General features: G+C 40.6%; 1 protein-coding gene across 1 annotated transcript; it reads left to right on the top strand.

Annotated features, from left to right (window-relative positions):
* Window positions 1-1,734: 1,734 nt before the first annotated feature.
* On the top strand, window positions 1,735-15,916 carry tmod2 (tropomodulin 2). Its single transcript, XM_068579086.1, has 10 exons — window positions 1,735-1,831; window positions 6,222-6,423; window positions 7,647-7,803; window positions 11,105-11,227; window positions 11,553-11,621; window positions 11,813-11,943; window positions 12,036-12,143; window positions 12,224-12,367; window positions 13,208-13,352; window positions 13,933-15,916. The coding sequence occupies exons 2-10, from the start codon at window positions 6,298-6,300 to the stop codon at window positions 13,962-13,964; spliced, it is 1,035 nt and encodes a 344-aa protein (XP_068435187.1). The 5' UTR covers window positions 1,735-1,831; window positions 6,222-6,297; the 3' UTR covers window positions 13,965-15,916.
* The last annotated feature ends 1,410 nt before the right edge of the window (window positions 15,917-17,326 follow it).

The raw sequence follows: 17,326 nt of genomic DNA on the forward strand, positions 1-17,326 counted from the left end.
CACAAACAAATGACAGAAATGGCAAGATGACAAGTGCAGGAGGAGCAACTTGACTGATGTGTTAACATGACCATAAAGACTCTGATCCAACTGCACCCACAGGTCTTTGGAGCAAAGATGTTGCAGCAATCAATGCAATATCACTCTTGCCAGCAGTACATGTCTTTGAGGAGGCAATATGCCACATCTGATTATGCCATTCAGACTTTTCAGGCTTGGTGGTTTTGTTATGAACTGAAGTTAATTTCAGTCTTTAATTCATGGGAAATAAACCAGGTTGACTAGGTGAATCAGTTAGGAGCATTTCTCTCGTGTGTGGTGGCTTAAAAGTTAAAAGTTGTTAAACACAAAGTGCTATCCTGCTGTCTATGGATTGCAATGCAATTCATTTTAATTTTTGTCTGGATGAAGAGGTTGAATTGAGGTTATCTGTCAGTTCCTGTTATAGAAATGTGAATACCATGAGACTAGGATCTTGGGTAATATTGTCTCCAATGATGAGTCAGTCAGTTATGTTCTGACCCCTACTGGACTCACTTTCATATTGCATCTATGTCAAATCCCTCACATTATCAACCACCAGATGGTGTCACCTCACACAACTTTTTGAAACATAAATGAAGTGGTATGTGTTTAAAAAATATTTTTGAAACATCATATATAAATATATATTTGTGATTATTTCTAAAGATGGAGCCACACTACACACTGAAGAGGTTGACCAATATTAGAAGACAATTTCTGACGTTCTCTGGTGTTAAACTGGTTTTAAAATGTCCTCTTAGTATATTTCAACCCATTTGGTTGATTAGGATACTATCGTTCATCTGATTTCAGCACCCACATCTCTTCTCAAAGTTTTAGTGTTACATGCAAGGCATCTTGTTACAGTGAACACATTGAGTGAACCGAGAGGGTACGTGAAATTCTATCTCCACTATTGTGTAACACAGTGTAGTACAGAGAGGATGAGCTCCCCTTGATCTTTACAATCAAGGCTAAGGTAAGGTTTTTAGTGTGCACTGTGTGTATTTGTGTGAGAGAGGCATAGAAAGACAGATGGAGAGAGATATAAAATTGAGGTTCCCATTTTGTCTTTCCAGTTCTCTATGATATTTTGGAGTTGACTTGGCGGCACATTAAAGTTGCTTGATCCCCAGACTATGCTATTGTAGTTTTACCACTTTTCTACAAATCTACCTACTCTGTGTGTATGACACGCATCTATTTTCATCCTGAAAGAGGGATTCTTGCTTTGTTGGGATATTGATGTGTGTGTGTGTGTGTGTGTGTGTGTGTGTGTGTGTGTGTGTGTGTGTGTGTGTGTGTGTGTGTGTGTGTGTGTGTGTGTGTGTGTGTGTGTGTGTGTATGTGGGTGTGGGTGTGTGGGTGTGTGTGGGTGTGGAGTCTAAAGATAGATGGGGTCATATGTTGTATAGATTGCAATTGCTATCAATATGTTTTCAATTATAATAGATAATACAATAATAATTGTGATTACTCTGTATGGTCACCTACAACAAACTGCACGTTTGGTAAATAAAAAAAAGAAACAGTATTGTTATTGAACCAGTGACAGTAGATCACTTATTTCATTGTATTATATGATCGGTTCTTCCAGATAAAAGGGCGGACTAACATACGCCATTGGCTTAGGTGTGGCAGACTCTCTGTCTATTGGTTAAATCACACGTCACTCAGAGAGTGCTCCGGCTCCTTCCTGTGTTACCGCCCTTGGGCTGAGTGAGTGAGAAATCCAGCGCAGAAGACATCGCGTTCAGTGTGGAGACTTGCATTATTTGGAGACACCTTAGTTAGGTCCCATTAACAGGTAAGGACATATATAGTAAGGGGTTCGCGATTTAGGATTTGAATTTAGGAAACTTGCTATCCATAGTGTGTTACATGGTGGTTTAGCTAACGTTAAACGGCTAGCAACTTGAGTCGACTGCTAGCTGCTTGCTGCTAACTGTTAACCTACATGTTATTTCGCATGGTGTTGGAGTTGATGCAGCAGACAAAAGTGACGCGAGCTGAGTTTCCAAAGTGAGTGTCTCATAAAGTGCCGGGTCCGGCACTTTATGTGCCGCTAACGTGTGGCACATTGTCTTCCTCTAACCACTCGCTACGTATTTACTGTCAGAGTGATACTCGCAAACACGTTAGGAGCGAGTGAGCGTCCGTTCCCGCAAGCTATGTGTGAAACTACTTCAGTTAGCTGCAGCTAAAGTATCACCGAAGGAACAAAACCGTATTGGTCTGGCTCGGTTATGTAATATTATAGAGTGTAGTATCTTGTAACGCGGTACTAAGTATCCTCTAATGATTCTGGTATCTGTATCGGTTCATATTTGTTGTTGTATTGTGTATGGTTGTTGTTGTTGTGTGTGTGTGCGTGTCTTGTTGTAAAGTAGGACGCATTTATTCTCCGTTGCCCATCCCTATAAGCTGACGATGCATTTTACAGACAGGGCATCAATACCGTGGTTTTCTGTCTGTCTAAGACGAGCGCTTTAGGACATACTTTTGGCGTGATGACTCACACGAGAAGGTCAGGCCAGCAGTCCTTTTTTACTTGTTTGATGGGTGCAAGGTCACTGTACCTGTTTCACACTGTGTGTTGGGTGTTTCCATAGCTAGTTTTGCCAGCATGGCTCAATGGTGAAGAAAGGGTGTGGTCCAAGTATGTTTATAAGGGAAGTGGGGTTGACCATCAAAGCCTGAAGACAGGGGGCCCTCCTGAAGGTGTGTAGCAGGTAACTGAGTGGACTATCATGGTGACTGCTGCTGACACAGCATTTTTGTTGATTAAGCCTACTGTATCACTCTCTGCAGTGCCGTATTGCAGATAAGCAGACTCCTCAGATAGGGTTTGTATACATACTTTTCACTGGGGAGGGAAAACCGTGCCACGAGTGCCTTGTTTCACCTTTCGGTGTAATGTAGTGAACACACACCGCAATAAACAGCACCTGTCATATGTTGTTTTTTATTTAAAAAAATGAAAAGGCAATGGCAACCTTTCCATAACCTGCATCAGCCCTTATCCAGACCCCACAAGTCCGTTTTGAGCTGAAAGGCAAGGCACAACTTGAAATGAGTTTAATCAGTGGGTCTGAAAGGTGTGTGGGAAAAATGGGGGAAATCATGCGTGTTTGTTTAAGAAACACAACACTTCCTGTCTGGCAGTTGTATGGACATACACAACACATTTTTTAGACGGCCATATCTTCTTATTGTTTTTACATTTGTAATGTGTTGCAGGGAACATACCTAAATGATAGAATGATCAGACCATCTATCGCTTCCATCTGTTTTCTATCATTTCGGACACTTCCAGGCCCCATGGGAGGTGAAAGATAAATAGGGTAAAGGAAAACTGAGTAACTACAAGGTGGAGAGATGGAAGGGTAGAGAATTAGACTGTGGAGAGTAGGTGGGAGGAAGTGCACACTCCTGTCCCATGGGTGGCAGAGCTCGGTCATTCTAACTATAGTCTTGCTCTGTGTTGCTGGGGTGGGGCTCTATAATAATGTAATAACCAGTCAGTGCTTCCTGTTCATCTCCTTTTCTCACAGTTTCAGCCCCTTCGAGCTGAAATAGTGACATGGATATGCATTTCAATAGTAATACTTGACAGTGTGTTTTTTAATAAAAAAGGCTGCTATTGGTTATATGATATAAACCAGAGATGAGATGATGTCTGATCTTGTGTCACACACTTAATGCCCAAGCATTTTTTTTTTAAATAATTTTTTTTTTTTTACAGTTTGTCTGTCAGCCGAAGAAGAAGCCTCAGAATTTGATCTGAAACACCTTAGAACATTTCCCTTAAAAACTGATTTTGTTTGGGGTGGTGGAGATGAATGAGATGGAAACAGATGTTTTACATTTCACTTTCCCCTTTTTTTTATTTTTGGATATCTAAAAGAACGTGGTCAGTATTTTTCCCATGAATGAAGCCAAGAGAAACAGATTGTTAGCCCAACTCACAGTGCAACTCTAATTAATTGCTTTCATGTTAGATTTAAAATATAATGTGACTACATATTTTGAACTTTCTTAAATCGGCCAGGTTTTTATCACTTCAACTTCATCACTAAACATCTAGCATGTCAGGTAAACTTGACTCATGATTTTTGTGTTTTTGTCCTTTGTGCATTCCTCAGTGATACGTTTGTGTTCGAAAGCCAGCGTGAGTGTAGTGGTCAGTGTGAGGTAGTGTACAGGGCTGCAGTGTTATTGGCTCTCAGCCATCTGTTGTTGTCGTGAAGGATTAGAAGAGAGGAGAGGGAGAAAGGAATCAATCAGATTGGACTAATGGATCTTCTCAGTGCCATGATTATCCATGTCGGCATGCTCCATTACTCCTCTGTCCACACGCACAAACATACTGTAAACGATGGCTGTTTTAAATATCTTGAATTACATCTCATTGAAGTGGAAAATAGTTTTTGAGAAGAAGAAGGCTCATCCAGTAAATGGTGTTATTCTGTGCTAATCTTGTTATTAGAGCATTATGTGTGTTTGTGTATGTGTGGATTGTGCGTGTGTGCGACTTAACTCTTATTTATCTCAGGCTTCGGTCTCTGCTTTTTCCAGATCCTGGCTACATATGTTATCTCATTATTTCCTTCTGCACATTTTTAGAATTAGTCTGGGTGATTTATCCAAAATAGGGAGGAAAGAAAGTCATAAATCAAACTCCTTATGCAAGACCAATCTTTTCATACATTCTCACTAGCTGGCAAATATTTATCTGGTGTGGAAAGAAATAAAAGCTGTGGGACCTGGATGTGAGGGCTTTTTGGCAGTATACATCAAAGCCTTAATGTTCACTCAATCACAGTAAAGCCTCCATGTGTTTTGATGCCCCTGGACATCTCAGTGTTTATTGTGAACAATGTTTCCAGAAACATCTATGACCAGATGTCATGCGAATCCAATCCTGCTGTTGTAGACGCAACCTGCTAGTGCTGTGGTCATGGTTCAGAACAAATATTGATTATTTTACTTTTATTTGTTATGTATTATTTTTTTATTTGTAAGTTTTATTCACTTTTTTTTAACACCCTGATGTTTTTTTTGTGTTTTGTGTTTATTTAGGTTTTAATTCGGGCTTTTATTTAAGTCATCGGCGCTGACATTTGAACCCCTGCTTCATCTGTTCGCTCTCAGGCATGCAAATGTCCCTGCTATGACTCTCACAATAATCAGAAGTAAATGTGAGTGGTTGTGTAGGTGTAATGAACTAGGTCAGGGGAAGAATTAATCCAAGACAGAGCTGGATTGTTGAGAATTGAACATTGGGAGAGACACAGAAAGTGTCAGACTCTGGGGGAATTCCTTTAAACGAGAGAAATCACTCAGGCAGCACCAGAGAAGTGGCACTAACAGTTTAAAGAATCTTTGACTAAACATTGAAGAGTTGAAGAACAAGTACTTTTTTTTTCCTTTGCTGGAATGAGTTCCTGCAAGTAAATAATACTTCTATTGTCTGTATTTACACAAACGTTTATATATTCTTTCACAATAGCTTGAGCAAGCCATTTGGGAAAGTAGATTCTTGAGTTTAAGTGTGTTTACAGTTCAGCGTGTGTGAGAGTGATTAGGACTAAGGCCATCTGTGGAGTCCTGCAGGGAATCTGGAAATCATGAGGTCATTTAGTGGTCATCCATAGCGTGGGAGAGGAAACCAAAGGCTCTTCATTTAGTTTGACAGGGTACTCACTTACTCCATCACTCATTCACTTATCTGAGCTTTATTGAATCTTTACTGTGTTGCATCTACTCAGAGTTTACGCTTGTATTTTGAAGTTGACTTTATTTCTTGGCCCTTAGTCCCTAGTATAAAATGCAAACCTACCATTTTCATTCAGAAGGAAGATGCTTCTTTTGTGAAATTGTTCTTTTTTTATTTTACAATACAGCACAAAAGGTATGGTGTTGAACATAATTGTTGGTGAGCCTCATAGCAGTGGTCAGATGATTTGTTGCCTGAGAAAGTTCTTTCTTTGCTCCAGCTGTCTGTTGCATCATTGTGAGGCCTCATTATCATCATCAACTATTGTTTTACAGAGATGAGATTTAAAATAAATATTTATTTATTTCAATTTAGATACATTGATTTAGTCAAGTGAGATCAAGTCAAGTAAATTCACAAGCATCCTATGCCCCATCATCATGAATGTTTTGCTTGTGTGTGTTGTGTTGGTCCTCAGGAGCAGTGAACCTGAGAGGGAACGTTGTGGCATTGATCTGCTGTTCAGTGTTGCTTAGCAAGCCATAGCTGGCACCATGGCGTTGTCATTCAAGAAGGACCTGGAGAAGTACAAGGACCTCGACGAAGATGAAATCCTCAACAAACTGTCGGCGGAGGAGCTCAAACAGCTGGAGACAGCACTGGAAGAGATGGACCCTGAGGTCAGGACTCAGTGGGGGCTTTAGTGGGAGGGAGTTCTGTGGCAAAGGGATTTATTGGCAAAGGACATATTTAAAAATAATTAAAAAAAACATATTACTTAAAATATTTTATCCACTCAAATGTAATCTTTGCAGCCAATTAATTCTCAATTAAGGAACACAACAATGTTAAATATGCTCAAGTTTTCCCAAAAGAAAAAAATATACCACATAATAATATCTTTATTTCCTGGGATATATTGAACATCACCCATTTTCTTTTGCATCCTCCAACAACAACTCCCAGTCCACCGGCCTCCATGGCTGGGAACATAGTTTGAAGGGGAGTCACATCTGCATCTCTCTCTGTCAGCAGGCTGCCAAGTGTTTGTGTGTTTATTTGTGAGTAGAACTCGGGAGAGTATAATGAAATCCCTCCCTGGCGCCTGGGCGTTTTATTTAATTTCCATCCAAACCCAGTGAGATAAATCACCACACTAGGGGTCCACAGGAAACGGTGGGGAAATACAATGTTTTTTAGATCTCATGTAATTAAATATTAAAAGGAGAATTTGCTATGTTCACAAAAACAAGCACTGCATTTAGTTTAGGTTAAAAACAGGCTGGTGAGACAAGTTTTTCAGAACTTTCACAGCATTGTTCAGGTCTCTCAAGTTTAGATAACAAATAGTCCACAATTTATCGCAGCTTTGTCGTGGATGGAGGTGTTTGAAGGTGTGTGGTTTTAGTTCACATGCATCAAGTTTAGCAGGTTCCTAGTATGTTTACTTCCTGTCCTGTTTAGAGGAACCTGTATTTCAGCTCTATATCCCAGGTGCCTCTCAAGCTCCTACATCTGTCATTGATCCCAACTACTACACAGACCTGAAAATACGGAGTAAACTGGCATTTGTAAAGTTAAAGACAGTCTAGACCTGTTGCCCAGTACATAATGATGAAAAATGATGTCTGTTTCAATACATTTAGCTGTCATTAAGTGATAGTGCATCTACCTTGAAAGAGAAACTGACACGAGTCCAGATTGGGCTGCATGCATTTATAGTTCAAATAATTGGATGAATGGATATTTTGTTCATCATATAGAAGGCAGACCCATATTTTAAACATATTCAAAAATAATGTGATAATGTACCCATATTACTACTTATCTATGTCAATAGTGAGTGTATTAAAGTATACTTTATTTGACAGGTCTAATGTGTCTCCTCGTCTCCTCTCCGCAGCATGCTCTTCTCCCAGCGGGCTTGCGTCAGAAGGACCAGACGGTTAAGCAAGATACAGGGTCATTTGACAGGGACGGCCTTCTGAAATACCTGGAGAAGGAAGCCATGGAGTACAAGGACCGAGAGGACATACTGCCCTTCACTGGGGAGAGAAAAGGTGTGTGTTTGTATACACCGTCTTTCCAACCTGAGTATTTACCATTTTAAAACCTCCTCTTAACTAAAAATGAAAATGCAAAATATCTGTTTAAAGTACTTTGAATGAAACTCAATTCCTATAGGTCATGTAAAAGTCAATATAGACTATGTTAAGTGTTTCTCTTCAGCTAGGGTGGGTAAAGATGTTAAACATTGTTACCTATGCCCAACGCTCATTTAGAATATCTTTAGTGCGGCGCTGTCACCTGTTGGGGATGTGTTTACTTGTGGGTTGAAGTGTCTGTATCAGTAGGATAAACACACAGCAGTAATTACTGTTCTGCTGTCTTAGGCAGGTATTATTAATGCCTGTCTGCTCTTATGCAACATACAGCAGTGTGGGGGAGGTGTGTTTGTACCAGGGGACTCGAGGTAGAGAGTGTCAACGAGTCCCTCTGTATATTGAGGATAGTATAGTTCAGTTAGTACACTAGACATTACTAAACCTTGTGCTCAGGATGAGATTTTTTTCAGATAAATCCATGCAAATTAAAGCCAAAAGCCTTATTTGAATGGCCACGATGCGTGCAGAGGTGCATATTGTAAGTCCAGCTGTGGAGCGTTGTCTAATGTCTGTAACAATACACATAGTTTCTATAGCAGCAGTTGAATGAAGTTTTTATACTCGCAGTTATATAATCAGGCTTTTTTTAGTTTTGGAATTGAAGTAGTGAAAAGACCCAAGGCCTTGGAACAGTCTGCGATGCCCAAAAGGGGAATGAAATTGTCTTTTGTCACAACTCGGTAGATGTCATGTGGCAGGACATTTCTCACAGAAAGAAACACCAGCTGTTCATCCGGATGGGATCGATGTTGCTGTAACAGAACTAACCTGATCTTCTCCAGAGAAACCAGTTGTGTTCAATCAGGTCGTAAGACATAGTTGTGATAACCTTAGTCATTTTTTCGAAGAGAGAAAAAGGAAGATGTTTTATTAGACAGCGTAACACAGGAATAAAAAAATAGGTCAAGTAGAAACATTACCAGGTTGAAATTATTGTCCAGAGGAATTGCTTTTGTTGGATTTCAGGAAATCTGAAAGTTACTCTGTCAGTGGAGAGGAAATATGGAGCAGACATTTCCCCCCTGGCCTGTTAGGAATTATTATACTGTGTGTGTGCATGAGTGTGCACGCTCTATGACAACATGGAAAACTCAAATCACTGTGGTGGTTCTGTGGAATGTAGCGGATTCTCTTCCCCTTGTTAAACTCAACCCCCTGGTGTGTGTGTGTATGTGTGTGTGTGTGTGTTGCCAACCATTGCAGACTTTTAACCACTTGGACGTTATTATATTGGGTCTGATTTTCTTAATCATTCTATAATCCATTCATCTGTTAGTCCTTGATTTCCTGAGGTTTTGGCAACATTATTCAAATAAAAAAGTTGCGACTGGAGGGAAAGGTGTATACGTTGTATTTTTCAGTGGAGGTTTTAAATAGGCACGGTTGACTTTACTCAACATGTATCTGCACATATTTATTACTAAATTAGAGCATGCTTCTGTTCATGTCAGTTAAACGTTGTGTTTGTGGAGGTTATGGTTGGCATCCGGTAGTCATGTGTAACTGAACTCGTACAGCAAAAGCCATTAATTAGTTACTGCAAATGTATTGCTCAAGGTGTAATGATAGTTTCAAACAGCGGTCCCCAACCATCGGGCCACGGCCGTGTACCGGTTGGTGTGTCTCTCGGTACCAGGCCACAAAGAAAGAATGAATGAAAAAAATGTTGATTGATAATCAAGGTCGGATAGATTTTTATTTGGAAAAATGACCGGATACGTTAGTCTGTGCATTAGAGATTCCTCTGTGATACGTTAGCCCTAAAGATTAAACCCACAAGCGAGCAAAAATGGGTGACTGACGGTGGCCTTAAAAGTACATTTCAACTAAAATCAAGGCAGATTATCTTGAGATCGCCAAAAAAGCCTGCTTCCATTTCCAACATCCTGTCTGTGTGAAGCGGGTTTTCTGCAGTGACAGTGAACAAAACTAAGTTATTAAGTAGACTGGACTAAAGGTTTATGTTACGAGTACACAGGACCTACAGAACACACGTCGGGTGTCGTCTTCCATCACCCTAAAATGGGACCGGCTCATAGCCGAGAAACAAGCTCAGTTCCCACTAATTCGGCTGTATTTTTATGGACTTCATATTTGGTTTTATGCCGGTCGTATCATGATGATGTATTACAATTATGAGTTACAACTATTATGTGATTTTTGACAGACTTGGTATATGCTCCTTTGGAATCATACAGCTGACAAGACGTCAATTTTTTCTTGTCCTCTGACGGCCTAAATGTCGCTCCAGAGGGACTGGCACAGGATGCTGCCTAATGACTGTACCTTACTGTTTACTGGCTTTCAGGAAGTGCCAGAGCTCCCAGTTTGAAGAATAAGACTGGCTTGACTGACTTGGAAGGGGGAGGGGGTCTGTTCTCGGGGTGTTTTTGTTTCGGGAGACAGGCAGATAGAAACAAATGGCACCCACTGGTCTGGTCTTTCCATCAAGTGCAAGTGTGTGTTGCCCCGACAGCACAGTTTAGATTAGACTCCGGTTATTGTTCCATAACTTCCTTCTTTCTTTCCGTTTTTTCTCTAAGATAGGTTACTATGGCAATGCCAAACTTGTCAGACTGTCATGCTGTGTAAAGTAGCAGGAGGCCTGGACTTATTTAAACAGCATATTTCTGTTTCTCCAACTTGAATTCCTTGTCAGACACATTACCATTACTATAAACTGGCCTAAACAACAATATTGCATTGTTATTATGTTACATTCAATCACTTTGGACTTAATTAGGATGTTGTCAAATTTACCAACAGTTATTAATCTGTGTTGATTTCTCTGTGCAACGCAAGAAAGCAAAAAACATTTAAGGGAATTAAATAACCAATGTATATACGGGAGTGGGTGTACGCAGTTACTTTACCTGGGACTGTGTCCATTTACTTGCAGGCACATGCACAAACTCACACAGCATTTTTTAGTCATCATTTGTCTCATGATTGTTGCTCAAGGCAAGAGGATATGAATTACTGAAGAAAAACAACAAGTCACAATAACCGACAAGTAACAGTTGGACTTTTTTTTAATGGAAATTGGAAGTTGTGTAATGTCTCATAAAACCTTCACCCGTGCATCTGTTTCTTCTGTCTGTTTTGACATTCAATTCATTCATTGCCTGCCTATTTTTATGAGGGCTGAATCATCTTCTTTGAGTAAATAAATCCTCCATTCCTTCTTTCTCCAAAGGTAAAGCATTTGTTCCGAAGCTGAAACCGATAGAAACGCGCCAAGAAGAAATCACAACCCTGGACCCAGAATTAGAGGAAGCCCTATCCAGTGCCACAGATACAGAACTGTGTGATCTAGCAGGTAAGAATGAATAATACTAGTTTGAGAAAGCTTAAAAGTCTTCCTCAGTATGAAGGTTTCTTTGAAGAGGAAGTTGTTGTAGTTGTGGAACAACAGTTTGTCTGAGCCCAGAAGCTCCTTTCACTCCACTGTCCTACGCAGAGCTGCGTCTTTTAATGCCAGTTAAAGGGAGAATGAAAGGGGGAATGGGCTTTCTGAGCAAAATAACCTGTCTCCTATGGTGTCTAGATTTTGATCTTTCATTCCCTGATCCCTGAAGAGCACATGCGTTTACACCGATTCCTCACCACAGCTGCTAAGTCGATGGTTTGATTTTGTTTTGTAGCGATCCTGGGTGTTCACACGCTGGTCACCAGCAGCCAGACATATGATGCATCGAAAGACGGTTTCAACAGTGAGTCCATTCAGAGTTAATTCAAGTAATTCAAGTTATCCATTGAAATGAAGTTGAACAGGTTTCCAGTGGTCATTTGACTAGTACAAGGGCAGGGGCACTACCTTTCCATGAACTACATCTTGTTCTCAGGCTCATTAACTCTGGATTTGGATCAGTATTTTTTACCTCTGCCTGTGCGTCCTTTCTAGATGTGATTAAAGGGGAGAAGATGAACCCAGTGTTTGATGAGCCTCCCAATCCCACCAATGTAGACGACACTCTGCAGCGGATAAAAAGCAATGATAGCTCCCTAACAGAGGTTAACCTCAACAACATTAAGGTACACAGAAACACAAGCTCTCAGAGTGCCAGAGTGTGCGTATGCTTGTCTACTCCTGGACTGATCACGGTGTGTCTTTGTTGGTTTTCCAGAACATTCCAATACCCACGCTGAAGGACTTCGCTAAAGCCATGGAGAAGAACACAAACGTCAAGAAATTTAGCCTGGCAGCAACACGGAGTAACGACCCAATTGCTGTGGTGAGAGGGAGTGGCTTGTGGGCTTTTGTTGACATCTGACAACTCCATATTTACAACCTTGCTTTATTTCCTCCTCTCAGGTGTTCGGTGAAATGCTACGAGAGAATAAGACGTTGCAAAGTTTGAACTTGGAGTCCAACTTTATCACCGGTGCCGGTGTGCAGGCTTTGGTTGATGCATTGCGAGACAATGACACCCTCACAGAGATCAAGATAGACAACCAGGTACCAGTTGCTCTTCTGAAAATATTCATGTAGTTAAAAAAAAAAAGATGATAAAATATCTTTTGTATTCTTATTTTTTCATCCAGAGTTAGTGTATCTGATTACAAGCAACTTATGACCAAAGCAGCGGTTTCACAGAGCCAAAAGAAGTCAAACATGTTTCTGTTGTGTTGGAGAAAATGCCAACCAACACAAACCACTGCCTGAATAAAATGTGGGTTGAGTGTTTCCAGTAGTGGAAAACAAGTTCAACCATTTCCCTGTGAAACAAGTTCTGGTCGTAATAACTTGATTTGTATTGCACCTTTCATGCATAAAATTCAGCTTGGCATTGGAAACAACGTACAGAGAATTAAAAAGTTCTTCAAAATAGAATAAATGATCCAATAAAAATCTAGAGTTTTGTGGGCTACTTTTGGAGCAGTTAAAATACCAGCTTCAGGGAACTCTTCTTGGTTGATGAGGAGTTAATAAGTATTTCATGTAAGAAGGTGCTTTATGATTAAGAGCTTTGTCTGTCAGTAAAATAACTGTAAAATCAATTTTAAAAGAAATGGGGAGCCATGTGCTTTCTTTCCCGAGCTGTTGAATGTCTGGTGGCAGAGTTCTCAACTAGCAGATGTTTTCCTATCAGCCTAGTTTGGTAGGCCAGTAAAGATGGCATCACAATAGTCCAACCCTCTACTAGAGAACGGAGAAATCAATTTCTTGGCCTTTTGCGTTGTTAAGAAGGGCCCTAGTTTGGTCACCTTTCTCATATGGCTGTCATCGCTTAAATCAGTCTAACCTTACTGTCTTTAAACCAAAGTGAAGTGTGTGCATGTGTGTTTGTTTGTTTAGAGGCAGCAGCTGGGCACTACCGTGGAGATGGAGATTGCTAAGATGTTGGAAGAGAACAACAGCATAGTAAAGTTTGGCTACCACTTCACCCAGCAAGGACCTCGCTCCAGAGCTGGCGCAGCTATCACCAAGAACAACGACCTCGGTATGACTGACACACACACATACACACGTTTGTTTAAACTTGCAAAAATTGGGTGACTTGTTGCCTATTATGTTATCTTTCCACCTGCTATCCCCCTCTCTTTAGAAGACTGAGTCATAACAATTCCAACATCTCTGCAGGTCATCTGTCTCTACAATGTTGTTTTTCCACAAGACGTCAGTCCACAGTGACGAGCCTTTGCTCTCTTTTAGCTCCCCGTCTTGTCAGTCGAGGTAGCACAGGTCTGATGCATGAGTGTGAATCAACGTGTGCCAGTGCATCAAAGTGTTGGAATGAATTAACAGTACGGACATTGACATGGTGTAATCACGCAGCTTCGAGGGTGACGACATCTCACTTCCTGTTTTTCTGCACATGCTGACACACGCTGTTGAAATGAGTCTAAACTTCGACCGCTTAGCTCATGAGGAGTCACTTAGTGTTTTCCTGATAAACTAACAGGCCTGTGTAGGTTGTGTTGCATGTTTGCAGTTGTTTATTCTTTTCTCTGTCAATCTGTTGTGGAGAAAAAGTAAAAGTTATGCTTTTTCCTTTTTTTCATTGTACGTTTCCTCTTCAGTCCGCAAGAGGCGAGTGGAAGCAGACCAGTAGGGACGGAGCCCGCCTGCCTCGCAGCCAATCCTCTTGTTTCATCTCACCATGTGGAGTAATTTCAGCCAATGCCCTGGTCTCATCTCACTGTGTGGAAACTTAAGTCTTGTGCCAAACTGTGGGGCAAGGCGCCCTCAACCGGAACATACATCTGAGAAGAAGGGAAATAACTGGAATTGCCCTCCCCCATTCACATGTTCATACTTATGTTTATTATTGTATTGTAATTGAAGGTGTAAATCTGATTTAGCTTTTAGTAATTTCATTTTTTTTGGAGCCTTTATGTGATCTGTCCAGACTTTTCATTTCTTTTTTTTTCTACTACGCTATAATAATGTGGAATAATCATGCACATTACCAAGTAACGGACACAACAATAACAGCTCTGTTGAAACGATAACTAACAATGAGGGAGCCCTGTATACAGTGTAGTTTGAGGCCTAAGCTCCCAGTGGAATACCTGTACTGAAAGCAGAATTTGACATTAGAACGATAGAGACGGCGCGACAGTTGATGTTGACTTCAGCATCAGAAAGTGACGTGATGGCAAAGTCAGACCAGTCTGTTAGAACCACAGCTTACTGGCAGAATGGTGAGGGTCCGTCAGTCATACGGTAACATCAGTCACCATGTGATCAGGCCACCATTTATTAGGGTTGCCTTCAAGCCAGCTTGACCTGTGTGTTTAACGGTTGAGTTTGTGCTGGCCTCAGATCAGATGCTGGCTCACCCTCCCATGTGGAATTATGTTTTAAACCGTTTTATTCTAACTAAACATCTTGTTTTCATACGGTTCAAAATCTGATGTTTTTTCTGATCACTTTTGTCCCTTAACAGGAAATTATAACTAGGTCTTGGTATTTCGGATCAAGTTAAATTGGGATTGTACTGTAAAAATAACAAGATATTAATTTGCGTCTAGACTGAGGAGGCTTTGACCTGCGGTTGTAAATGTCTGCACCACACACAGGGTTTCTCTGATGCTTCACCATGCCAAAGACTAACACAAGCAGTGCTCACAGTATCAATATGTAACGAGATGGTTATCGCTTCAGGTTTCAGTCATTTCCTCGCAGCAAACATGGAAACAAATCTAGATCACGTCATGCCATTACATTTTGTATTATTTCCATTGTTGGGGGCCATTTACAGCACAATGTTCAACAAGTAGTTCACTGAGATGTGAGGAGGAGTCGGCAAACACTTTTTCTGTTTTTCTTCCCAGGACTACTAATGTTTCTATGAGCTAGATAGAACGACTTCTTTATTTTCACCTTAAACTCAGTCGCTGTGCGCAGTATCTCAGCAGTAGCATGTCATTTATCATGTAACAGATAACAACATGCTATGCGGGCTTCAAACTGAACTTCCTGAGGTACACTGACCTGCTTGCAATGGGTTTAAGAAGACTAATTTAGGATTACTTGAAACTTGTACTGTATATTCTATTTTTTTGTGTAATAGGAACAATATGCTGGCATGAAATCACTTGTGAACATCATGTTTCTATTGACCCAAAATTGTTCTTTCCTCCTAACGGCCTCACATTCCTTGGACAAGAGTTGTAACGGCTGAGTTCAGTACGTTGGGTTTTTATATCTCTGTACTTTGTCCACGGTCATATCTACTCGTGTTTCTTCTTGGACCTTTTTGTTTTCACATTACTGTGCTTTGCTGGTGGACAGTCAGCTAAAGTGGAAAAGTGCTTATTTGCCTGGGCTTAATACAAATATTCTTTAATTCATAATATGTATATTCATTGTAAAATGCCATCTCAAAATGCAAAGTGAACATGCGTGTGCACACACACTCTCACACTTTGAAGTTTCAAGTTTCGACCAAACAGTTTTTGACTCGACATAAAACTATGTACTATTATAAAACCACAAGACTGGTAAAATGCACTGCTGAATATACGATATCCTCAACAATAAATGTTTTTACATACTCAATGTGCCCTTTTTTGCATTTCTTTAAACCTGTTTAACATTGCATGAATAGTTCATGAACTAGACAAAATAACACTCTATATTCTGTAAAAATAAAAAAAAACCTGCACAAGGTCCATAGATTTCAAATCTTGAGTGTCATCAGCAGATGGAGTTTTCTCAGTTGTCGTGCAAATTGTAGTTGACCAATAGGACAGACTTCATTTGCTGAACAAGGCCTCAAAATGTTTCTAAAAGATCCACAGTATTTCATGTATGGGAACCTTGTGCTAAAAATTAAATGTCAAATTGCTGTTTCTCATAAAAGCCATCTATGTAACTTCACGCTTGACTATATTGTAGATATCTTGTGCATTTCGATAGAAAGAGCAGTGCTACATGTGCAGTAAAGCTGAGGCTGGCAGGAATGTCATTAGTTTAGCAGGTTGTCTGAGCAACAGACGCTAGCATGAGTAAAAAAAAAAAAACTGCGCACACGAAACCACTGAGGATTAGAACTGGTTGTGGCCAGACCTCAAGTTCAGACGGTACATTTATATATAATGACTGATAGATGAGCGTTTTGGTTTGGCAGGTACTCAGTGTACGTATGCGCACCCTTTAATCAGATCCAGTTTTACAGAGTGTTTGCACATGCCAGAGGCATGATGTCATGTGTATGACTTCATCCTGCTCTGGGTTTTAGAGAGAAACTGCACTACTGGCAGTGAACTGTGGCTGCAGTGAATGACTCCAGTGTTTCCACTGTGTGGGAACAGAGGAGGATTTGGAACATCAGGTTTAGGCCAAACCCAGATTCGCACAGTGAAATATACAGTTGTGTGCTTATATATACAGTGCAACTGTTCCCTCTGGCCATGACTATGAATAAGCACTGCTCCTCCTCCGCATTCAGAAAAAAATAGACTATTACTAACAGCTCCTAGTCCGTGTCTTTATTTGAGGCTGAGGTCCAGAAAGCGCAGCAATAAACGTGATCCTTAAAGGGGATGTTAATGGGTCACCTGAAACCAAGCCTGCCAGTCGGCTTATCCTTAAACAACGATGCAGCAGCTTACTATGAAAGTATTAGTAACCGAGTGTGAAGTTGATGATATTCTCCTCGGCACTTTGGCATGAGCAGTCTGATGAGATGTGATGTTATTGCAGCTGCAGGTCAGGAGGTTGGATTAGGTGGAGCTCAGTCAAGGATTCTTATGAGGATTTAACATCACTGGACTGGACTGACTCCAACTCCAGAGAGGACTTGCTCGAATTGAAAATAAGCCAGTAAAGGACCCACATATTAATTTGTGTCTTCATGTCTCAAAATAATTGTAACCCCTCAAGCACTGCCCCACTTTCCTTCCCTCTCTTTCTCTGCCAGCTTTCAGGCAGAGACTCTGACCTTGAACAGGTGTGTTCACCTGCATA

Source organism: Clinocottus analis, unplaced genomic scaffold (assembly GCF_023055335.1).
Source record: "Clinocottus analis isolate CAN_PGR_092001 unplaced genomic scaffold, fCliAna1.0.p SCAF_1, whole genome shotgun sequence".
NCBI lineage: Eukaryota > Metazoa > Chordata > Actinopteri > Perciformes > Cottidae > Clinocottus > Clinocottus analis.

What these genes read in the sequence shown, in the direction of transcription:
- tmod2 (XM_068579086.1), top strand. Translation starts at nt 6,298, where the DNA reads ATGGCGTTGTCATTCAAGAAGGACCTGGAGAAGTACAAGGACCTCGAC. An exon ending in TGGAAGAGATGGACCCTGAG is followed by an intron (nt 6,424 to 7,646) that starts GTCAGGACTCAG and finishes TCCTCTCCGCAG; the next exon opens with CATGCTCTTCTCCCAGCGGG. An exon ending in CTTCACTGGGGAGAGAAAAG is followed by an intron (nt 7,804 to 11,104) that starts GTGTGTGTTTGT and finishes CTTTCTCCAAAG; the next exon opens with GTAAAGCATTTGTTCCGAAG.